At 48.3% G+C, this 24,814-nt stretch overlaps 1 protein-coding gene across 1 annotated transcript; it reads right to left on the bottom strand.

Moving 5' to 3' along the window:
* Nucleotides 1-1,166: 1,166 nt before the first annotated feature.
* On the bottom strand, nucleotides 1,167-14,092 carry LOC142471282 (uncharacterized). The gene is made up of 2 exons (XM_075578111.1): nucleotides 13,800-14,092; nucleotides 1,167-2,698 (listed from the first exon to the last, which is right to left on the bottom strand). The coding sequence occupies exon 2, from the start codon at nucleotides 2,685-2,687 to the stop codon at nucleotides 1,359-1,361; it is 1,329 nt and encodes a 442-aa protein (XP_075434226.1). The 5' UTR covers nucleotides 2,688-2,698; nucleotides 13,800-14,092; the 3' UTR covers nucleotides 1,167-1,358.
* Between the last annotated feature and the right edge of the window lie 10,722 nt (nucleotides 14,093-24,814).

Genomic DNA, 24,814 nt, shown 5'->3' with positions numbered 1-24,814 from the left:
GCCGGCACCTATCAGCCGTCCTGATCAGAGTCAGAGAGGTGGTGAGACTGCCACAGCTCCAAACTGTGTGTTATTGTTATTGCCTTTAAAGAACGGACACCGTGTAAATGTGCATTCTGGAGGGGTGTTTTTATGTATATACGTCTCAGTACAGCTATTTGCGCATTGGTATTTCCTTCTTTCTTCTAAGATCACCCATAACATCACTGGATGTTGCCTCAGCCTGTGTTGGAGATACATACCACATTGAACCACTGCGTGTGACATGCTTGTTTATGCTCACCTATATGGGAGTATAATAATTGAATGTTTTTACATTTTTGAGATTTGTACCCCAAAAATACTGTTTTATGGTGATATTTTTGCTTTTTCACACTGGATTACGATGCACTCCGCTCCCTCATCTCGTTGGATCTGCTATTTGTGAGACACTGGAGGGCTGTTTCTTTTGAAAGTTGAGTGCGAGGAAGAGTAATTTTAGATTATCACTTAGTTCATATATGTACAGTATATGGATGTATAGACATTTAACTTAGTTTCTATTGAGGAAATATTCTCACTCATCACCACAGGGTGGCAGTAGATTACATATTGTTTTAGGTGAGTTTGCTTACACACATTCACATTTGTATAATGTATAGAGATATAGTCACTTTAATACTGTTTAGGAGCGCCATTCCTATTATTTTGCACCTCGCAGTATATTGTAGTCAGGTTACGGCAGAGGTCGGCAGCGAGGAGGCAAGAATAGGACGAGACAAAGGAAATACCAACAAGGGAACAGGATTAACAGCAACAGCAGGAAAGCAAGCAGGTGCTGGAGGAACCAGTATAACCAGGCACTGAGACCGGAAGGGGAGGTTTATATAGGGCAGGCTGAGAGACAGAGGACAGGTGCAGAGTATCAGGTTTCAGAGTGAGAGGAACCACAGAACTGGATCTCAGCAAGGACAGGATTCAGCAGCACTACCGGTGGCTGTGCATGGGTACTGCAGAGCAGGGCGTTAGGAAGAACCTGACGACGCCTATTTTCAAACTCAAACTTATGGAAATAAACTAGAGACGTATATTATAAACGATTTATAGAAACATTATCCTATAAGGAATTTCCAATTACTGGTACTTTTTTTTTTCAAAACAAAAACCATAAAAATTCCACACTTTCCTTAAATTTTTCGACGTTAAATAATAAAAAGCAAATTATTCCCCACAATTACAAGAAATTGTTTTCATAATAGTTTAGAAATGTATTATGTTTTTATAACATTGGTTTTTTTTTTTAAAAATCAATAATTTTCAGAGTGTTATATTACAAAGTAAACGTGTGAGCAAAACATTGACGACATTTAGAGCAAAAATCATTTTTCTTCTTTGTGACTTCCCAGATGTCTAACAAGACATAACTTATAAGCAAAACATTTCCCACATTCAGAACATACAAATGGTCTTTCTCTTGTGTGAGTTCTCTGATGTGTAACAAGATGAGCATTCTGGGTAAAACATTTCCCACATTCAGAACATACAAATGGTCTTTCTCCGGTATGAATTTTCTGATGTATAACAAGATGAGAGTTCAGGGTAAAACATTTCCCACATTCAGAACATACAAATGGTCTTTCCCCAGTATGAATTTTCTGATGTTTAACAAGAGTAAAGTTATGGGCAAAACGTTTCCCACATTCAGAACATACAAATGGTCTTTCTCCGGTATGAATTTTCTGATGTGCAACAAGATGAGAGTTCAGGGTAAAACGTTTCCCACATTCAGAACATACAAATGTTTTTTCTCCGGTATGAATTTTCTTATGTGCAACAAGATTAGAGTTCTGGGTAAAACATTTCCCACATTCAGAACATACAAATGGTCTTTTTCCTGTGTGAATTTTCTGATGTTTAACAAGATTCGAGTTATTTGCAAAACATTTCCCACATTCAGAACATACAAATGGTCTTTCTCCAGTATGAATTTTCTGATGTCCAATAAGATCAGAGTTCTGGGTAAAACATTTCCCACATTCAGAACATACAAATGGTCTTTCTCCGGTATGAAGTTTCTGATGTATAACAAGATGAGAGTTCAGGGTAAAACATTTCCCACATTCAGAACATACAAAGGGTTTTTCTCCTGTATGAATTCTATGATGTGTAGCAAGATTCGAGTTATTTGCAAAACATTTCCCACATTCAGAACATACAAATGGTCTTTCTCCGGTATGAATATTCTGATGTGTAACAAGATTAGAGTTCAGGGTAAAACATTTCCCACATTCAGAACATACAAAGGGTCTTTCTCCTGTATGAATCCTATAATGTGTTACAAGAGCAGAGTTACATGTGAAACATCTCCCACATTCAGAACATACAAATGGTTTTTCTTTTACTGACAAGTTCTTGTGAACATTCCCTGCATTCATGTTTCCTTTGTTACACGTTGTAATAGGCATAGATGCATATTCTGTCCCTGTATGTTCTCTGATGGTATAAATGTGGGAGTCTGGGAGATCTCCTCCTTCCTGTGAGGTTGATTCCTTAACCATAATGCTCACAGTTTCTCTCAGACTCTGGTTTGGTATATCTTGACTAATGTGATTTGCTCCGTGATACATTTGGGTAACACTGGTATCTTCCATTACACAATCTGGTGAACCGAGCAAAATGTGACATCCTTCAGGGGAATTCCTGCTCATGAATCCATCATCTGGGGAAAAAAATTTGAGTAAAGAAATGCATTAACATTGGACACAAAAAATGATTCTCAAACGTCAGATTTAATTTAAGATTGTAAAGAGACAGTATACACATGGTAAGATGTATAACAAATCAGGTATTCAGCAAATGTTTCCAATTAGAAGTGCAGAAAAGCATTCAAAATAGCAATAAACTTAATTTGTGAGGATATTGCCTCCCAGAGAGATATAGAAGTAGTGTGTGTATATAGTGTAAGCTCTGCGGGACAGTAACTCTCTCATTGATTACAGTGTTATATATATACTGTATATGAAAATGAGAAGAAAGCGCCCGATCCTAGTGTAATATGATAAGATACACAATTTAATATTCCCAATAAAACTCCAACAAATGCAAACTCACAAACAAAGAAAATAATCGAGCATGTAATGAGTAATACTCATTCACCAAACACTGGAATCTACTGCTCCGCTCACACGTCCTGCTCCCACGTGTTGTTTTGGCACCTCTGAGATACCGCTCCCTTCCTCCTATCCGGAACTTCTGTTTACCGCAGTTCGTTTCCGGGTAACATCAGGAGAAGCTGCATGCCCTCTGGGGCTCCTGCTGGACGGTAGATCAGAGGTGCCAAACAACACGTGGGAGCAGGACGTGTGAGCGGAGCAGTAGATTCCAGCGTCTGGTGAATGAGTATTACTCATTACATGCTCGATTATTTTCTTTGTTTGTGAGTTTGCATTTGTTGGGAGTTTTATTGGGAATATTAAATTGTGTATCTTATCATATTACACTAGGATCGGGCGCTTTCTTTTCTTCTCGTTTTCATAGATCGATTGGGAGGTCGTTGTTTCCTTTCAGAAGACTGCCAGTATCCTATTTAGAGGGCCAATATCCATTATTTCCATCGTAACAGGACTACATCTAATGGTTGCATTTTGGACTCTAATCTGATTATTTTATTCATATTTTCCCATATGTCAACATATTCATTTTCATCATTCAATTCATGCATGTATATTTGTTTTAATTGGACTTGTTTTTAGTTACTGGTTACACTGGTTCATAATATTTAGATATATCATTTTTATTTGTGAGTTATATGCTAGATCATCATTTATGGGTACCAGTGACTCTTTTTATTTATATGAGATCACAACACAGATTTACTATACGTTATTGCAGTAGATATCAAGAGGCGCAGACTTTTTTGTTTGTAGTATATATATATATATATATATATATATATGTAGTGCTAGTGTATATATAGAGTGTTAGCTCTGTGGGACAGTAACTCTCTCACACTGATTGCCACTGAGATACAACAATAACATAAGCAAACTAAACTCACACCCCAACATCACAAGGGAGGAAATACCGGCAATTACAGACTGACGTTCTAATACTGAGATCATTATCAAACTCGCCAACACAGGCGGAGGGATCATGATTATAAATTACTCTGACTACAGAGCTGAAGTCCGGCGCTGTGAGGATTGGGCTTCGCACCTGTGATGCATCCTGTGACTAGACGGCTGCCGCACGTCACGCTGCCAGGTTGGGGGACACAGCACGCACCGTGCCCAAGCTCCGCCCCCGTGGCACGCCCAACGGTGATACGCATGTGTCCTGCTGTGTCCATCACAAACAAGATGAGACCCTCGGTACAGAGGTGGAAATAGAGATAACGCCACTGACAGGCACAGGGGTATGGTCTTGAGTGTGGATAGTTGATGTCGCTGGGTTGGGAGTAGAGACGGTAGAGTCGTCGTAATACTTGCCAAGGTGAGGGTAGGAGGAATCCGGAACGGAGCAGGTACTAGTAGCCAAGGTCGGTGCTGGAGAAGGTAGAGTGGTCGAGGTCCGAGAGCCGAGTTCAGGGTAGAAGAGTAGCAGAGAGTCAAGGATAGGCAAGGTCAGTATTCTAGTGAAGCGGTAGTCCAAAAGCAAGCCGGGGTCGGTAAACGGAAGATCAAAACAAGGCAAGGCAGGATAACTAGGAGACAGGATAGGTAAACACAGGAACAGGAATCTTATTGCTCAGCCAAAGTGCCAGTGGCACAGCTGAGCCTAAATAGGTGAAGCAGTCCAATCCCAAGAGGGGGCGGAACAGGGAAGTGCCAGAGCGGAGCCTGCAATAGGCTAAGGTGTGAGAGCCAGGTGAAGTTGTTGGAGAAATTAGGCTCTGTTGCCACGGAGCTCGGGTGTGTGTCGCGCGCAGATGATGCGCAACGTGATCCGGAGGCGGGGGCACCCGCTGCGGCATTGGTACGCGTGCACCCACGTGAGGACGCCGCCTGGCAGGGAGAAGGGCCACGCGTGCATGAGAGACGCAGGGGGGGGGGGGGGGCGAGTGAGAGTGCGCGAGTCCGGGATCTTGGCAGCGGGGGCGCAGGACTAGGAAGTGAAGCCGTGCGCCTGCGTGCTGCAATTTACCTGGATCCTGACAGTACCCTCCCCCCCCACCTCAGGAGTGACCTCCGGGCGACTATAGTAAGGCTTGAGGGGAAACTTCCGATGGAACTGTTTGAGGAGATCAGGAGCATGGATATGATGGTGAGGGATCCATGATCGTTCCTCAGGTCCGGATCCCTTCCAGTGGACCAAGCATTGCAGAGTTTTCCTAGAAATTCTAGAGTCAAGAATGGTCTGGATCTCGTACTCCTGTTGACCCTGTACGAGTCGAGGGGATGGAGGAGAGGTAGAAGGATCTGGAAAATTAGTACTCTGAAAGGCGGGTTTTAGGAGTGAGACATGGAAGACGGACGGAATCTTCATAGCGGGTGGAAGTTGTAGGCAAAATGCCACAGGGTTGATCTTATCTAGAATGGAATAAGGGCCCAAGTATCTTGGTGCTAGTTTGCGAGTGGGTACTTTAAGTTGAATGTTTTTTGACGAAAGCTATACCCTGTCTCCTGGTTTGAACTCTGGAGTCCCGCGACGATGGCGATCGGCTTGGAATTTTTGTCTGGAGATGGCAGTCTGAAGGTTTTCCTGGATTTTTTTCCATGATTTTTGTAAAGACAGGATCCGTTCCTCTGCTGCTGGAACGCCGGAGGGTGTAAAGTTGATAGGAAATCGGGATGGATGGAACCAAAATTGATGAAAAAAAGTGAATTTTGAGTTGATTCATTCCATAGGGAGTTGTGGGCGAATTCTACCCAATGAGAAGGTCCACCCAATCATCCTGTGTGTCAGAGACAAAACAGCGCAAGTACTGCTCCAAAGTTTGGTTGGTTCTCTCCGTCTGACCATTGGTCTGTGGGTGGTACCTGGAAGAAAAATGTAGAGCGATGCCTAGCCTTTGGAAGAAAGAATGCAAGAATTTGGCAATAAATTGGGGGCCCCGATCGGACACGATGGTTAATGGAACTCCATGAAGGCGAAAAACCTCTTTGACGAAAATATCAGCTAGAGAAGAAGAATTAGGTAAGCCTTTGAGAGGAACAAAATGTGTCTGCTTGGGAAAACGGTCAATGATCACAAGAATGGTATTCATACCCCATAATTCGACAATAAAGTACATGGACAAGAGGTTCCAGGGAAGATCGGGGACAGGAAGGGAGTGTAGAAATCCTGAGGCTTGTTGCGGGGAGTTTTATTACGGGAGCAAGTAAGGCATACTTTGACGTACTCCTTCACGTCCGAATTGATCCTGGCCCACCAGAAGGTTTGAGTGATAAGGTTGGATGTTCTCTTGGTGCCTGGGTGTCTGGCGGATTTGGCCGAATGGCCTCATTCCAGATTTTTTTTGCGAAAGCGAGGTACAGCGAAGAGGCGACCGTTGGGAACCTCTAGACCCTCTGGGATGTTGGCCTGATCTGCGAGAATCTTATCCAACACGTTAAAGGTGTAAGCTGCAAGAATATATTTGGCTGGAAGAATGATCTCCAATTTGGCTTCGGGCTTATCCTCAACAATTAACTGGTGGGAAAGGGCGTCAGCCTTCAGATTTTTTGAACCTGGTATGACCGATATTATGTAGTTAAAGCGGGGGGGAAAAAGTGACCATAGGGCTAGACGAGCTCCTAGACGCTGGGCAGTTTCGAGATACAGAAAGGTTTTTATGGCCCGTAAGGCCCGTAAGGCCGTACCCTCTAGCAAGTGTCTCCACTCCTCCAGAGCGAGCTTGATGTCTAGTAACTCACGGTTACCGACATCATATTTCTGTTGGGCCGGAGAAAATTTATTGGAAAAGAATGCGCAGGGGTGAAGCCTGGCTTGGGGAGACTTCCTCTGGGATAAGATGGCTCCGGCTCCAATGTACGAGGCGTCAACTTCTAGGGTGAATGGAAGACTGGTGCCCGGATGAGTCAGGATGGGTGCAGAAAGGAAGGCCTCCTTAAGGAGTTTGAAGGATCGAGTGACTGTGGAAGGCCATGAGGTAGCATCTGCCCCCTTTTTAGTTAGGCCAATGATGGGAGCCACGGTGGATGAGAAGTTCCTGATAAATCTTCGATAAAAGTTGGCAAAGCCCAAGAATCTTTGAATGGCTTTGAGGGAAGTAGAAAGTGGCCAATCCAAGACTGCTTTAAGTTTGGAGGGGTCCATGGAGAAACCGGAATCAGAAACGATGTAACCTAGGAATGCTGTGGAGGTTTGGTGAAATTGGCATTTCTCCAATTTGGCATACAAGTGGTTCTTGCGGAGGCGTACCAGTACTTGCTTGACAGGTTAATTTGCTCCGAAAGTGATTTAGAAAAAAATAGAATATCGTCGAGATATACGATAAGGATGTGATTGAGAAGGTCTCTGAAAATCTCGTTCACGAAATCTTGAAAAACTGTTGGAGCATTGCAGAGGCCGAACGGCATGACGAGGTACTCGTAGTGGCCGTCTCGAGTGTTGAATGCCGTTTTCCACTCATCACCCTGACGGATCCTCACCAAGTTATAGGCGCCCGTAGATCCAGTTTGGTGAATATTGTAGCTCCTTGTAGACGTCGAAAAGTTCAGAGATCAATGGCAGTGGATATCGATTCTTGAGGGTAATTTTGTTCAAGCCTCTGTAGTCGATGCATGGATGAAGGGTACCGTCCTCTTTTTAACAAAAAAGAATCCCGCTCCGGCAGGGGAAAAAAAGACTTGCGTATAAACCCTCTCTTGAGATGTTCTTGTATGTAATCTGTCATGTCTTTGGTTTCTGGAAGTGAAAGTCAATAGCCTCTAACCCCACAGGGTTCTTTCTTTTAACGAAAGGGATGTTGTTTTTCTTGGCGAATTCTTGGTCTATAAAGTTGCCTCCAGACCCGGAGTCGATGAAGGCTAAGGCTGGGATGCGAGAGGTCTTGGTTCTAAGGGAAATGGGAATCAAGATCCTAATTGGCAGGATTTTTTTTGTAATGGGGGAGATAGAGTGTTCCCAATGAAACTCCCCTGGGTCTCATTGGGAGCTGGCATTTCCCGACTTGAGGGGACAGCGAAAGGCTTGGTGACCGGGATTGCCGCAGTAGAGGCAGAGTCCGGAGGAACAACGGCGCTGCTTCTAGGAAGGAGATAACTTATTGCCTCCTAGTTGCATGGGATCCGGAACATCGAAGGTAAGGGGTTCTGGAGAGGAAAGATGGAAGGCGTGAGGTCTGGTAGGAGGCTGTCGATGACGTGAACGTTCCGCTCTTCGCTCCTGGAGGCGCTGATCCACGCGAATGCAAAGAACAATGAGCTCCACCAACTCGGGTGGCCGTTCTTGGGCTGCAAGTTCGTCCTTGAGCGGTTCCGACAGACCTTGCCAAAAGGCAGATGACAGAGCCTCGTTGTTCCAGCCCGTCTCTGAGGCAATGGTGTGAAATTCCAGAGCGTACCTGGCCACTGGGCGGTTCCCTTGGGTAATGTGAAAAAGGGAATAGGCGGCCATCACTCTACGTCAAGGGGTGTCGAAGACACGGCAAAATTCCTTGGCGAATTGTCCGATATCCCGTGTGAGATCGGTACTCTGCTCCCAGATGGAGGAGGCCCAAGCCAAGGCGTTACCTGTAAGTAAAGAGACAATGTACGCTACTTTAGATCGGGTGAAGAGAAACTAGAGGGTGTCATCTCGAATTGAATGAAGCATTGGTTTAAGAAGCTGTGACATTCCAGGGGATCTCCAGAATACCTTTTGGGTACCGGGAGTCGGGGTTCGGAAGTCGGGGTTTCTACTAATGGTGCAATGGGAGGCATGAAGTGAGTGTTTGCGGAGATATTTTGCAACTGCACCATGAGGGATCGAAGATCCTGCTGTAAAGAATCTATGCAGCGGCTGGACTGATCCAGGAATTTCTCTAGTTTGGAAAACATAGTGGCGTGCGATGCCAGGATGTTTCCCACCTCAGAGGCGTTTGTTTGTGGGGTTGAGCATACTGACACGCTGTGCTCACCACAAACAAGAGGAGACCCACGGAACTGAGATGGGAATAGAGATAACGCCACCAACAGGCACGGGGGTCCAGTGTCGCGGGGGAGGCGAGGGGTTAACTATGATGTTCCGTACTGTGTTTATGCCCCTGCTTCAGCACCCAATGTCTGTTCCCCCACAAATGTATATTGTTTCCATTCTGTCTTTGCACCCACCTATGCACTGAGATCAGGTCGGAAGGGAAAAGGTTAATGATATTTGTGAGTTTCTAGCCCTTTGTCCCGTTTCCCGCCTTTGCAGTCTCCATTTGGCATCATCTCCATAGGTCGCCATTGGAGCCCCATGTAACCCTATGGAAATGCCGGCGATTTGGGACCGATATCCCAAAAGACCTGCAGGTGGCGCCCGAGAGGAGGAGCGGCAATTCCCCATTGAAAGTCAATGGCGCAATGTGTTTCAATGGGGATTCCTCGATGCCGATCTCCGGAGACGAGCTGGCAGCCAGCCAGCCCGCAAAACAGCAAGAGCGGAAATAATGTCTAAAAAGAGCTTTGGTCAACCCCCGGTCAAGCTCACGTGCAATTGGCGTGGGAAACTTAGGTTCTAGGGCACCCCGGAATAAAGTTATTTTTGCCCCTAGATTCTAGGAACCCCCTCACTCGACCCCAACAGGTTCCGACGGTCGATGACCCCGGGAAAGGGTTGCACCGGACCGGAGGGTCCTACCATTGACTCCAATGGTAGCGGAGGTCCCATTGAATCCAATGGCGGCGCCGGTCCATGCATTTCCTATGGCAGCACCGGCCCTATTGATTCCAATGGAGGTAAAAGCCACGTGTTTAAACGGCTAAGTGAAAAGAGGGTAAAACTGTAAACCCCTAAATCCGGTTCTGTAGGGACTAGAGCCAGGATTTGGCTAGAATGTAGTCATAGCCCCGGCTTGATTGCATGGCAAATCCTGACCCTCTCTGAGCAACAGAACGGAGTAGGGGTAATTGTTTAATTTTGTGATTCTGCCATTGACTACAATGGCAGAGAAATGAATGTTCAGTAAAGGTGCATTTAAATGTATTTTTTGTAACTCCGGTTCGGTGGGTCCTAGCGAGCTGAAACTTGGCCATAATACCGAGTACCCTCCGGCATGAGGGTCTGGCAAATTCTAGCCCGCTCGGCCAACCGAACGGATTATTGTAATATAACCATGATTGTAAAAATGTATTGTATTTGGTTTCTGGCATAATAGCCCGGGAAAGATACTGCCTCTGCAATATGTTAATGGTCAGGGGGGCGACAAGTTGTCTGCAATAGGCCCCTAATCAAAGGCTCCCCCACCCTGCTTGTGTATGCCAGGGCGGAGAACAATCCATGGGTACTTGTGCAAAGTATTGTGTATCACACCTTTAACAAAGGCTTTTATGGACCAGAGATCAACCTGGTAGACTCAGAGGGCCTTTGGTTTAGTGTTGGGACACGCAATGCTAGGGTATAGGGCTCAAACCCTATATAAATGAGTGTCAGCCCTATACCCAGTGTTCTTCGTTGTGACTTCATTTTGTATCCTGAATGAATTGCCAATCCTGTACCTTATTGCTTCATTGCCCAAACCCTAAGTGTTCATATCCTGTGCGTTAATTGTATAATGCTTTGTGTTCTCCTTTTTGAAGGAATAAACTTTCTTTATTATAACTTAGTCGTATTCAGTTCAACCCAGTGAGATTTTTTGTGTGTATATTATAACCCTGGAGGGTGGACAGTTGATCTCGCCGGGTCGCAAGTGGAGAGGGTAGAGTCGTCGTAATACTTGCCAAGGTGAGGGTAGGAGGAATCCGGAACGTAGAAGGTACAAGTAGCCAAGGTCGGTGCTGGAGAGCCAGGTGAAGATGTTGGAGAAATTAGGCTCTGTTGACATGGAGCTCGGGTGCGTCGCTCGTGAGATGCACGATGTGATCCTGAGTCGGTGACTCCCGCTGCGGCATTGGAACGTGTGCGCACGCGTGAGGACGCCGTCTGGCAGGGAGAAGAGCCACGCGCGACACTGCGATCTCTGCAGCGGGCGCAGGACCAGAAAGGGAAGCCGTGCGCCTGCGTGCTGCAATGTACCTGGGGGCATGCGGCGCCTGGATCCTGACAGCATGATGGTCCATCTCAAGGGGTTAGAGCTGCTATTTATTCACCTCATATATAATATCATCACTATTATTGTTTTGTCACGTCTTTCGTGAAGTTTATAGCCACAATATTACATGTGAGGTATCTATGTGTAAGTAATGTCACTGTACCTTGGCACACTATATACCGGGGTAACAACCCTTGTTTATGTAGTTGGTTGCATTATATAGCTGTGTAAGAAATACCCAGGAAGCGCCGGTTACATTTGCTTTCCTGTCACACGATAACCCTGTGACAGGGTGCCTTTCCCAATAGATTTGCAGGGAAACCTGTGTACAGAGCTCGAGCCCAGCACTGAGCAGGTTAATATCAGGGCAGGCTCTCAATTAGCTCAGCTGGCTCGTTAGACCTTTAATAAGCCTAAAGCTCTCAGTGCTCCGGACACTCTGATCCAGCAAGCTGAGAGACACCGCCCAGCCCCGCCGGAGCGAGATATCGCCCTGCCCAATGGAGAGACCGACCTCTTACACGTGGACATCCCACCCCTTTATCCCAGCGAGGAGGAAGCCAGGGCCCCAAAGGTAAAACTGACCTCACACTGAAAGTGTGTTATTGTTGGTAAGGGGCTGAGCCTCCAACCCACAGATAGGGAATAAGTTCTTGTGTTAGTCAGCTCTCCACATGGCGCTAGGTATGTTTCTTTTGGTGAAACACAAGCTGCATTTTATGCTGGTAAAACTTCGGCTAACAAAAAGCCGATATTATTTTCCCCTAACATACATTTCCTGTTTTACCCTCTGCATGAATCTCCTACATATGGTGTGAGAAGTGGGGCGCGAGGGGGCCCTTGAATTTTAGCAGCGTTTAGGATAGATTGTAGGGGAGACAGGTGAGGCAGGAAGGCCAGACAGCAGGAGGTTACAGGACACGGGAGAGAATACAATATATACAGAGCACAGTTACAGATTGTAGGGGAGACAGGTGAGAGGCAGGAGGGCCGGACAGCAGGAGGTTACAGGAGATGATACAATATATTCAGAGCACAGTTACAGATTGTAGGGGAGACAGGTGAGAGGCAGGAGGGCCGGACAGCAGGAGGTTACAGGAGATAATACAATATATTCAGAGCAGTTACAGATTGTAGGTGAAAAGCAGGAAGGCCGGACAGCAGGAGGTTACGGGAGAGAATACAATATATAAGAGAGAATGAGGGCCTGAGTTAGAGCGTTAGCAGTGGTGGGTTTGGGTTCGGAGGTTACAGGGGCTGTGTGTGTGTTTGTGCGTGTGTGTTTCCCATAAGGCCGCGCTTGTAGTGCCGGCGACATGACCGATGATGTCACCCGTCGCCATCAGTGAAAGTTGTAATTCGCTTTCCAGGCTATTGATTGGTTCAGAGGCTGTCACATGTGGCGACAGCCTCTGAAACATCAAATTTGACTGGCTTCCAAATTTTTGCTCGCTCCCTCGCGCTTACTATAAGCGCTTGTGACGGTGACAATGCATTTGTTTTGGAGCAACGCCGCGCCGACGGCACTATAAACGTGGCCTAAGTATGATCAGATGCAGCGGTGGATTTGAAGATCCGACACCGCTAGGCACTTCCATGTGGCGGCCGCCTCCCTACTGCCGCCCTCTTTGCGAATCGCAGCGTCATATGACGCCGTGGATGTCACACGGCGTTGAATTACCATAGTAACGCGATGTGATACCCTCATTGATATATTACATATCTTGTCCTTTATGAAGTGAGATATAGAGATCTCTATCCATAACATCTATGTGAAAACGTTACACAACTTGTCTTTTGCTCTATACATGAGGTTACAATCCTAGTCTGTCCTTCTGGTGTGTGTGCGTGTGTGGTGGGTTTGGGTTCTGAGCGCGCTACTGTATATATATATATATATTATATATATATATATATATATATATTAAGTTATGGTGGGTGAAAAAGGCGACAGAAAACCTCCACCGTTAGCATATAGCCAATAAGGAATATCACTTGTGAGCACATTCACATGTCTTAGACAGGTCTGCAACCCTGCCTTTCAACCATTATCACCTCGCATACAGTGCTCCCACTGCAGCAAGGGATTCTGGGATATGACATGCAAATGAGCACACAATGTGTCACCCTTTGCCTGGAATATCTATTCACATGGAGCCCATTTAAGCTGATGTATCGCCTTTCACACAGCTTTTAAACACAGCATGGGACTAGCAAAGAAAGTTTAAACCACTATCTTTCTTTGCTATCTCATGTACACAGCGCTCACCTAACTAACCGCCTGACACATATATAGGTGATATAAGCCATATTACTAAGCAGCGCTGCTCCATAACACATTCTGTCCCAATCATATGCATAGCAGCACTTAGTATATCTGGCCCACAGCAATCTACTCCAGGTCACACACAGTAGCACTGGGCCACCTCATCCCACGTGTGACAAGATCCCACTGTCCCCCCTCATTCCACGTGTGACCGGATCCCACTGTCCCCCCTCATTCCACGTGTGACCGGATCCCACTGTCCCCCCTCATTCCACGTGTGACCTGATCCCACTGTCCCCCCTCATTTCACGTGTGACCGGATCCCACTGTCCCCCCTCATTCCACGTGTGACCGGATCCCACCTCATATAATAATATTCTTCCTGTTACAGAGACTCACCCAGTGATAACTCAGGAGGGGGCACTTCCTGCCTGCTCTGTCCCCTTGGTAATACCTCCCCCCCCGGTAACACAATCACAGCAGTGACACCCCCAGTACGGCGGCTCAGTGAGATCAAACAGGAGAAACATGCAAAAGCCTCTAGCGGTTACCATGGAAACGGACACAGCAAGGGAGTGCTGATCAAGGGGGGGTCTCTGTGACTTGAATCATTGCACATCTGAGGGAAGTTTATGAGATCACTACTCACATGCTGACCGGACTTCAGATCAGAGAGCAAGCTGGGAGGTATATAGTATATACAGTCACTAACCTAAAGCTGGGAGGTATATACAGTAATATACAGTCACTAACCTAAAGCTGGGAGGTATATGCAGCCCCTAATCTAAAGCTGGGATATATATACAGTCACTAATCTAAAAATGGGAGGTATATACAGTCTCTAATCTAAAGCTGGGAGGTATATACAGTCACTAATGTAAAGCTGGGAGGTATATACAGTAATATACTGGAATGGTTCCCTCCCATCAGCTTAATAATAGTAGGGGGGGGGGGGGGGGTGCTGCTGTTTGGGGCGGGTGGAGTTACAGCACTGAAGATAAGAGCCCCGGTATGATAGCGTCTCGCACCTTTTGGAATGGTTATAGTGTTTTACAATTCAATAGGTTTATTCTGAACGTTGGTTAAAATATAGGGCTTTAAAATAAATTATTAAACAAGCCAAAGTGTATCCAGTAGGAGTCTGCAAACCCCGGATATCAAACAATGTTTGACAGTGTAGTAATAACAGCACTGTCTATAGTGATACCTGTGTAAGAGATAATCCACTATGACAGTTGGGGGGAGACTAAATACACAAAACCTTGTATATAGTGCCAATAACTATTTAGGAGTGGTGATAATGATGTAAACTGGAACTATAGACCTATAACAAGATAGGTGTAGCTGCTAATATCTGCACTCACGTAACTGACCAGTATTCGCAGTATGTCTGCTACCTGCAGGCTGCAGGCATGGGCTCAAGTTTACATTCAATTTTGCACACGATTGTTAAAATGAACCTAAATGTTGCTTGCTTAGTGGATAGTGGATGCAGTGTCAATTACACCTTTGTAGTTCAGTGAATTCTTGTGTGAGGATCCCACAGAGAGCCAGTGTAAGTAGAGATCTGTGATAACAGATCCACATATTCGCTTGCCACCCCAGGGAGAGACAGCTTGTAATTGCTGGGACTCCCCTGTCTTGACGTTTGGAGGTCTGTGCATAGCGGGGTATAATATAAGTGAAATGTAACTGGGTTCCCTAATTAAAGGTACCAACAGCTTGAAGTGCACCTTTTGTTGAACACAATTTATATTGGTAGGAATGTATTATACTAGAAAATCCCTGTTGCAGGTCAACCTATAGATGGTTAATAACTCGTGTGTGTGAATATCACAGAGTTTGTGTGAGCAGAGATCTGTGTGTCAGATCTGTGCAGACACTGAACACTCCATATGGTGCAGCTGTGTGTGAGGTGGAGGCGCTGCTGGGGTTCCTGTGTCACGGGACAAGGTGACCTTAACTAAACAGAATACTGTGTGAGCAGGATAGTAGCAGGGTTCCCTAAATAAAGAGCACTGCAGCTAATAAGTGTTCTGTCTATATACATGTAACGGATTTTCTGGCCTAGCCTGACCCACCCAATCTCACATTGGCCCCTGTGGTCTAACCAGTTCCCATTACATGGTCGTGTCTGGTGGTGCACCTGTTGGCAACAGGACTCCTGAGTCTCCCGCATGATGTTGTGTGGGGATTGCCAACCCAGACAGGCAGCTGAGGTAGTGTGCTTGAGTCCTACCTATATCCATTGCAGCGCCTCCACCTCATCAGGATCCCTGCGTCTGCGTGGGGATGATTCTGATGAGGAACTCCTCCTTGGTGGTACCTTCCCCTGCTGAGTAATTCCAGACTCACACAGTGAAGTGTCTTTATTAAGAGGCATTCTTTATTGCTTGTTGGTATGGGCTAGCTGCCCCTTCGCAGTAAGTTACTCAGCCGCACATCTTGGCGTGTGATTCCTTCAAAGGTACACCCTCCCAATGGAGTGGGATCCCCTCTCCCCGCAGGGAGATCACCCCTGTGCCAGGTCCCTGGACAGAGTATGGCGTTGATAACTTAATGCTGATTGATTTAGTATAGGGCCACTAGTTACAGCACTAGTGCCCTCTTTCCCCAGGTCTCAACGCAGACCTGCTCCTTACTCCAACTCACTAACTTTGAACAGTGCTGTGCCTTATATCTCTCAGGAGGCGGGCACATCACTGATGTCACTAATGGTGGACTCAGAGTATGTAGCCACTCCCATCCACACATAGGGCACCTCACCAGGGTGTGAGGGCAAACCTCCATGATTACTGCTGGCATCCCTATAACTTACCAGGCTTACTGCCAGCAGGAGAGGAAACTGCAGTCCATTTTACAGCATGGCTAAATTCTCCCCCTGGTGAATCCCAACGTCCCGTCTGGGACCTAAATTTATGTACCTTCTTCGGGAAACACTGAAAAATGGAACACATAATTGGTTACAACATTTGAACTTCACAGTAAAGGGTATCGCACAAAGCACGCCCTGACCAGCAGGCACTAACTCGCGCAACAGCTGTCCTGTACTTCCTAATAATAGTGACGTGGATCGGGTTTCTTTACTTCCCGACCCCCCATATCCAGGACCATGATGCTGTACTCACGCGGTAGCCCATTTTCTGGTCTGTATACAACCTTGTGCTTGTAGATGCTCCGCCCTATACTCCATACCCGCATGAGCTGCGCAATTCTCTCCTCAGCCTTGTGCCCAGTAATGGTGCCACCCTTGTTCACCATATATAACTCTATGGTTTCGCGCAACCACCTATCCCTGTTGTCCTCAATTTCCTGCATGAGGGGTTCAGGGACATACGGATATTCCAGGCCATGGGAATTTTTATACTTTGTGATAATGGCCCTCTCCGCCCTACTGGCACGGGTCAACTTAGCATTGCCCGCCTTTCCAGGTAACACCCACGATAGGGGCTCATCCGGATCTACCGGATCCGTTAACATACTGGAACCCATGGGCTCTATGTTATGGTGGCGGATCTGGTACCACCGCTCCTGCATTTACCTTTTCCGCTCTTCTGCAGTAAACTCCCCACGAGCACACCAGTAGTCAACCACATCCTCCCTCTCTAGCAGGAACCGAGTACGGTCCAACCAACCCACATAACCCTCGAATAAGGGGGCCCACCACCGGGTCTCCCTAAACTCTTCAGGGTCCGATTCTATAGAGTCCCCTTCCTCTTGCTCATCGGGAATTAGGCCGCCCCACACGTTTGGGCCTGTTCTCTAGCGTTACGCTCACCATGCTAGGGCACCCGCTAGAAATTGACACTTCCCGCGAATAACCCCCACCCAACGACCCGTCATCTGATGTGAAACCCCCCAGTCTCTCCCCAGTCCGTTCTTCGGAGGTACCCCGGGACCCTCCGGACATTCCCAAACTTGACGAGGACCCCCGGGAAAACATGACCGGGACTGGGGCTTTAGCTAAGGCGTGGGGTTGGGCATAAGGGCGGACGGTGGGTATCTGCGGGGTTCTGACCCGCTTACTCCCACTGCATTGTCCAGAGTTACAGCAAGGGCTCTCCGCTGGTCGAGTCTTACCGCTCTCCTTTCTCGCCGCCTGCCAACTCTTCTTGGGACCGGGCGATCGGGAAGCACTGCCCGATCCGTGATGCGTAGTCGTCTCTCCGACTGTTCTGCCACGCCTGCCGGAAGTGACGTCATCTACGAGGCCGGACGCTCCGCCATCTTGGGATGGGTCCCCAAGCGGGACCTCTTCCTCCACCACGACATCCGGAAGTTCCGCTGGGTTCTGCCGCACCGCCTGGGCCTGGTAACGCCTTTCCTCCGCCGATGTCGCCGTCAGAGCATGGTAAGAACAAGGACTGCTCTTACTGCTCCGGGGTGTGGGTGTGGATTGACCCTCACCACTGGACCCGCTGGTCCCTGGAATCGAAGGACTCCGTCTCTCGGTCTTTCGCGGCACTGGTGACACCCGGCTCCTTTCACCGACAGCCCCGGTAAGTGACACTTTTCTCCCGTTACCGCCGCAGGAGATTGATGGTTGCCAAATCACCACACCGGACGACACCATGGGTTCCTCGTCCGAGGAATCCACTTCCGCCTTGCTTGAGGTCACCGGTCGGGGTGACCGCCGCTTAGTTTCTCGGCCGGTATACTGACCGCTAGCTTCTTTCTCCTCGGGCTCGGTTTTGGCAACCGGCCCCGATCCCCATTCTCCGGGATCCGCACCTTCCCTCCACAGCGCACCAGGGAGCTCGGCTGACAGCATAGCCGCATCTCTCACTGCTTCGACGGCCTGGATGGGCACAAACGTGGGCATAGGCCACAAGTACTGGAGGCCACATTGCGGGCAGCGTGCCGCTGTACCCACGGTACCACCGGGTAGTCTGCACTGCAAGCAGAGGCACGCCATTGTCTCGGTACCCGCCACCCGTATCACCAGGAAGCCTCCTGGTGCCGAATAGGGTTGGGTGGATACCCTGGCATTCTCTTCTTGCTTACAGGCCATAGTCATGGTAGGAGGTACTCGCAGCAGTGGTCTGTTCAGTGTACTGGCTCCTCGTGACTGACGAGCAGGGGTTAGATTGCCAACCACTCCCTGGACTAGCTCCACCCTCATCTGACAAAGCTGGAAGCCACCGCCACTAGTGGAGATTAGGGGCGGGTCCCACAACTTTATAGGATGTCCTGGGATAAGGGCTGTACTTTTCACAGTCCTGGGGGGCGCGGCCTCAGGTTTCGCGCCACTACCCCTGACAGGGCGGGGTTCTTTCTTTGGCGCCAGTCCCGGCCACTTTCTTGCAACCTCTTGGTTTGCAAAATCCTCGTCCTCTTTTCCGCGGGCAGCACTGATTACAGGAACTACTTTTTGTAAGGGTGTGGCCGGCTCACCAGCTCCTCGCTCAGCTGAATCCGTTCCCACTGGGCATAATTGGAAACCACTCCCCCTGGTTGAGATTACGGGGAGGTCCCACAGGTTGATCGGGTGACCCAGCACTGGTGCTGAGTTAGTCATTGTCCATGAGGGCGTGGCTGCAGCTTTCGCGCCATACCCCCCAGCATGGTGGGGTTTTCCTGTTGGCGCCAATCCTGGCCAACTCTCTGTAAGTCCAGAATCTGCAGAATGTTCTGCACGTGCTCCATGCGGTCTCCCAGGGAAGCGGGAGCCGCCATTTTGATTCGCACTGTCAGTCTCTTTGTACGTTGAGGTAGCGTTTAACTGTTTGTATGCCGACTGACAGGCAACTTCATCATTTCCTCCACATACTACTACAATGTCCTCCTCAATGTTCTCGGGTAGTACCCGTAGGTCCTAGGCAGGACCAAAACGGCGCGGCCACAGCTTTCGTGCCACTCCACAACAGGCTTGCCAAAGTCAAATCAGTAGCTTGCTCTTCAGCGGAACGCACACTACATGCGCTCCCTCCATCTGCCTCCGTCCGCCATTTTGGACCTTCCGCGCCGCGCGGATCCTCCATTCTTGCGGTCGCCATTAGGTTGGTGTGTTCATTATGATTGTACATGGAGCTCCTCTCTGCGGGGCAGCCACCATACCGGTACAATAAAGATTGCCTTGATGCACCACCTTGTGTACCTAATGTAGGCTGGACTTGTGTTTGCACTACCTCAGGCTAGGCTCACTCTCTCTGTGTCTGCTGTATCTCCTTCCTCCCAGTCTGTGCTCCCTTCGGTAAGTGGTCTGGAATGGGCTAGAGTACTCTGGCTCTTCCATGCAGTACTTGGGCGTCTACCTACTGTTGGCTAGCCTAGCGCAGACCCTTTCCAGAATTCCTGACCACGTTAACAGGCTATCCCTCCAGGCATCCTACCAACTAGCACTGCCTCAAGGTTACTAGAACAGCTATAGCCCCTCTCCAAACCCCCAACTCCTTTCAGGCCCCTAGGTCGTCCCTGCGAGCTGACTATACTCCATCAGCCCCCTGACTACCCCTAGGTTCCGTCCCAACACAGCACAAAGTGGCAGCATACACTATCCTGTTTCCCAGTGTGCCTAGCAAAAGCCTGTCCTGTTGACAGGTATCTCAGCAGCGCCTCCAAATGTAATGGATTTTCTGGCCTAGCCTGACCCACCCAATCTCACATTGGCCCCTGTGGTCTAACCAGTCCCCATTACATGGTCGTGTCTGGTGGTGCACCTGTTGGCAACAGGACTCCTGAGTCTCCCGCATGATGTTGTGTGGGGATTGCCAACCCAGACAGGCAGCTGAGGTAGTGTGCTTGAGTCCTACCTATATCCATTGCAGCGCCTCCACCTCATCAGGATCCCTGCGTCTGCGTGGGGATGATTCTGATGAGGAACTCCTCCTTGGTGGTGCCTTCCCCTACTGAGTAATTCCAGACTCACACAGTGAAGTGTCTTTATTCAAGGTCATTCTTTATTGCTTGTTGGTATGGGCTAGCTGCCCCTTCGCAGTAAGTTAGTCAGCCGCACATCTTGGCGTGTGATCCCTTCAAAGGTACACCCTCCCAATGGAGTGGGATCCCCTCTCCCCGCAGGGAGATCACCCCTGTGCCAGGTCCCTGGACACAGTATGGCGTTGATAACTTAATGCTGATTGATTTAGTATAGGGCCACAAGTTACAGCACTAGTGCCTTCTTTCCCCAGGTCTCAACACAGACCTGCTCCTTACTCCAACGCACTAACTTTGATGAACAGTGCTGTGCCTTATATCTCTCAGGAGGCGGGCACATCTCTGATGTCACTAATGGTGGACTCAGAGTATGTAGCCACTCCCATCCACACATAGGGCACCTCACCAGGGTGTGAGGGCAAACCTCCATGATTACTGCTGGCATCCCTATAACTTACCAGGCTTACTGCCAGCAGGAGAGGAAACTGCAGTCCATTTTACAGCATGGCTACATACACAAGTCGATATACTGCTGCGGCACATCCTATTCTAACTTTTACCCGTCTTGCCCCGCACGTCATTACGGGCTGGCGCCGAACGTGGCCGTGCGCCAGCCCACAATAGCCGCATCTTCCCCTCCCCCTTCCTTTCCCCTCGCGACCCCCTGGCTGTTCCGGCCCGTCCACGCTCCCCAAAATAAAATACCCCCTTACCTGCAGCCTCCTTCGGGGATGCCTGGCGTCTTCGGGGATGTCTGGCATCCTCAAGACGCCAGGCGCACGTGACCGGCGCCCGGCTGACGCGCGGCACGCCGGAAAAAAACTAAAGTAAGCCGCGTCTGCCCGCACTTTGCGGTGCGGCCGAGTTAGAATAAACTCTGCCGCCACTGTACACAAGGTGAGTGAAAGGCACCTCAGAGTCAATGTACTTTATGTGCTGAGAGGATATTGTTATATTGTTAGCTACAACATATCCCTACATAACCCCAGGGTTGGGTTATTCTAACATAACCCCAGGGTAGGGTTATTCTAACATAACCCCAGGGTAGGGTTATTCTAACATAACCCCAGGGTAGGGGTATTCTAACATAACCCCAGGGTAGGGTTATTCTAACATAACCCCAGGGTAGGGTTATTCTAACATAACCCCAGGGTAGGGTTATTCTAACATAACCCCAGGGTAGGGTTATTCTAACATAACCCCAGGGTAGGGTTATTCTAACATAACCCCAGGGTAGGGGTATTCTAACATAACCCCAGGGTAGGGTTATTCTAACATAACCCCAGGGTAGGGTTATTCTAACATAACCCCAGGGTAGGGTTATTCTAACGTAACCCCAGGGTAGGGTTATTCTAACGTAACCCCAGGGTAGGGTTATTCTAACGTAACCCCAGGGTAGGGTTATTCTAACATAACCCCGGGGTAGGTTATTCTAACATAACCCCAGGGTAGGGGTATTCTAACATAACCCCAGGGTAGGGTTATTCTAACGTAACCCCAGGGTAGGGTTATTCTAACGTAACCCCAGGGTAGGGGTATTCTAATATAACCCCAGGGTAGGGGTATTCTAACATAACCCCAGGGTAGGGGTATTCTAACGTAACCCCAGGGTAGGGTTATTCTAACGTAACCCCGGGGTAGGGTTATTCTAACGTAACCCCGGGGTAGGGTTATTCTAACGTAACCCCGGGGTAGGGTTATTCTAACATGACCCCAGGGTAGGGTTATTCTAACGTAACCCCGGGGTAGGGTTATTCTAACATAACCCCAGGGTAGGGTTATTCTAACGTGACCCCAGGGTAGGGTTATTCTAACATGAGGTTGTGAGAGAGAGCTGCAGAGAATATATGGTGAGTATGTCCTTAGACGTAACACGGTACCGCCTGTGTCTTCTAGTTGTGTAGTGTCTCCCCTAGAGTGAGGGCTCCATTAGACCATCGGGTCAGCCGGAGCTTGCAGTGTGCTGGGCAGCGAGCGTCCGGTGGACGTCCAGAATGGTGAGGAACGTCGTTGGAACGCAGAAGAGGGCGCCTGAGCATGACGCGCTTCCGGTCGACTGTCAAGAGGGAGAGGGATCAGCGTTGGAACACAGTGCCCACGCGTGACGCACTTCCGGTTTTCATCAAGGAGGATCATCAGCAGCAGTGGGGGATTAAGAGTAGAAGCATGGGAGGCACATTACAGCCAATCCAGGGCTCAAAGATAAGACTTTGCATAAGAAACATAAGTGCTAATTGCTAGTTGAGCTGTTTGAGGTTTATCACTTTATTTTTATTTTTTTGGGGGGGTGTGTATATATATCCTGTTTGTTATCTATGGCATTATGCCTTTTCACTTGAAAAAGACCTACTAAGGTTGAAACGGTCGTTGTGGTTGGTGCAATAAATTTGAACATTTTGCAAAATCCGTGGAGCGCTGGATCTCTCATTTTCACAGTCCAATGGATGTTTGACAGGTATCCTTGAACCAGCAGCACCGGTAATACTTTTGGTTTAATTCTTAAGGTGTGCAGCATATCACTGTTTATTGGGTAGAGAGCAGCGCCAGTGCTTGCAGTGTGCTTGGCAGAGAGCAGCATTGGAGCTTGCAGTGTGCTTGGCAGAGAGCAGCACCGGAGCTTGCAGTGTGCTGGGCAGAGAGCAGCGCCAGTGCTGGGCAGCGACCAGCGCCAGTGCTAGGCAGAGAGCAACGCCAGTGCTGGGCAGCAAGCAGCGCCAGTGCTAGGCAGAGAGCAGCGCCAGTGCTGGGCAGAGAGCAGCGCCAGTGCTGGGCAGAGAGCAGCGCCAGTGCTGGGCAGAGAGCAGCGCCAGTGCTGGGCAGAGAGCAGCGCCAGTGCTGGGCAGAGAGCAGCGCCAGTGCTGGGCAGAGAGCAGCGCCAGTGCTGGGCAGAGAGCAGCGCCAGTGCTGGGCAGAGAGCAGCGCCAGTGCTGGGCACAGAGCAGCGCCAGTGCTGGGCACAGAGCAGCGCCAGTGCTGGGCACAGAGCAGCGCCAGTGCTGGGCACAGAGCAGCGCCAGTGCTGGGCAGAGAGCAGCACCAGTGCTCCCGTGCAGGAAGATTTTCTTTCCGGTTCTCCACAAAACATCAAAAAATACAAGATAAATCGCTTTATTAGCTGTAACACGCAGTTTATTTCTGTTGACATGTGGGTGCGGCAAGAGATACGTGGGGAGGACGCCTAGAGCCCTAAACACTAGAATTTTAGTACACATTAGGATTAAGGACTTCTACCACCCGGTTTATAAACACTTTTACCATTGATCTGCTCTGCGCGTGTGCTAGAGCTGCCGATGCGCGTTTCGCTTTGTCAGTAGGGTGGGGAGGAATATTATATTTAATACATAATTATAATTAGTTAGAATATTCAGACCATGGAAGCTAGTGAATAAATATGCGCTGCTTAATTGGCCCGTTGTTAACCCGTTCTATTCCACATACATGCGCACTGAATAATGGCATCAAGAAAGGTACTTTGAAGGTACTGCCTAGTCTGTTACTATGTTATTTAAGGCTATTTATTATGGGAGGCTGGTCTGTGGGATAAATACCCACAGTATTGCATGAGGTAATAGTGGGTAATCTGATATAAGAACTATGTCCAGAATTAAAATAATGCCAGTGCTGTTTATGAACTTATGGTAATAGTAGGTTCAACTAAGCCACTGGTAAACTATTTACTGTATATAAAGTCAATAAAGATATGTCAATATATGTCTGGTGTGACAGAGTCACTGCCTCAGTAGGCTGGAATAGTGAATGGAGAGACGCTGCAGCCAGTTCACAGAGTGTTAATCTCCTCAGACAGAAAGAAGCACACCTGCAGCCTAATTAAACAGGAGGCCTGAGAGACTGCAGGTTTAAAAGCAGGAAGTGACACACACACAGAGAGCTTGTTTTTCCACGTGAAGGTGGAGAGAACTCTCCCGGCTTGGAAGCCGTAGCAGCTGCTGCTGCTCTGGTCCCCCAGTCCTGCGAGGAGCTAGGCTGCTGGGACCAGATGGGACCCCAACCCAGGATAAAGATCAAGATCGCTATGAGGCTGGACACAGCCTGCTCCCCGGAACCGTGTTCCTGTTTGCTGCTGGAGCTACTATACAGATAAGACTTTATTCTTATACGTATCGGTTATCCTTTGTATAGCATGTTTTGGGCATGACCAGATTAGCTGGCTGTCCTGTTAGTAAGGGCTCAAGAAGTGAGTTAGTGTCCCTAACGGGACTAGGCTTTAATTTTCAAGAAAGTAGTTTCTTAAAGGGACAGTGCACCCGTACGTATTTTGGTTGTGGCTAATAAACCACTAGTGTTTAAAGATTCCCATCGTGTCTAGCGTCTTACTGACCCCGCCGCGAGGCCGTCCTGCCACAGGTGGTGTCAGAAGTGGGATGCTACGCCTCTGGGGGTCAGTAGATGAAGATGTGTTGAGACACTGAACTCAAGCGGAAAAAAAAAATTATGATTTTTTTTGCTGAAGCATGGTAGTTACAGCTAGCAAGCGCTGAGTGTAAAGTTTGCCCTGTCGGATATGAAAGGATTGCTGT

The sequence above is a fragment of the Ascaphus truei genome, chromosome 20, assembly GCF_040206685.1.
Source record: "Ascaphus truei isolate aAscTru1 chromosome 20, aAscTru1.hap1, whole genome shotgun sequence".
In the NCBI taxonomy this organism is placed as follows: domain Eukaryota; kingdom Metazoa; phylum Chordata; class Amphibia; order Anura; family Ascaphidae; genus Ascaphus; species Ascaphus truei.
The sequence above is the reverse complement of the archived record's forward strand: the minus strand, read 5'-3'. Positions and strand labels throughout refer to the sequence as shown.

Bases quoted from the DNA above. Each gene is read 5' to 3' on its own strand.
- LOC142471282 (XM_075578111.1), bottom strand. From the start codon at position 2,687: ATGAGCAGGAATTCCCCTGAAGGATGTCACATTTTGCTCGGTTCACCA.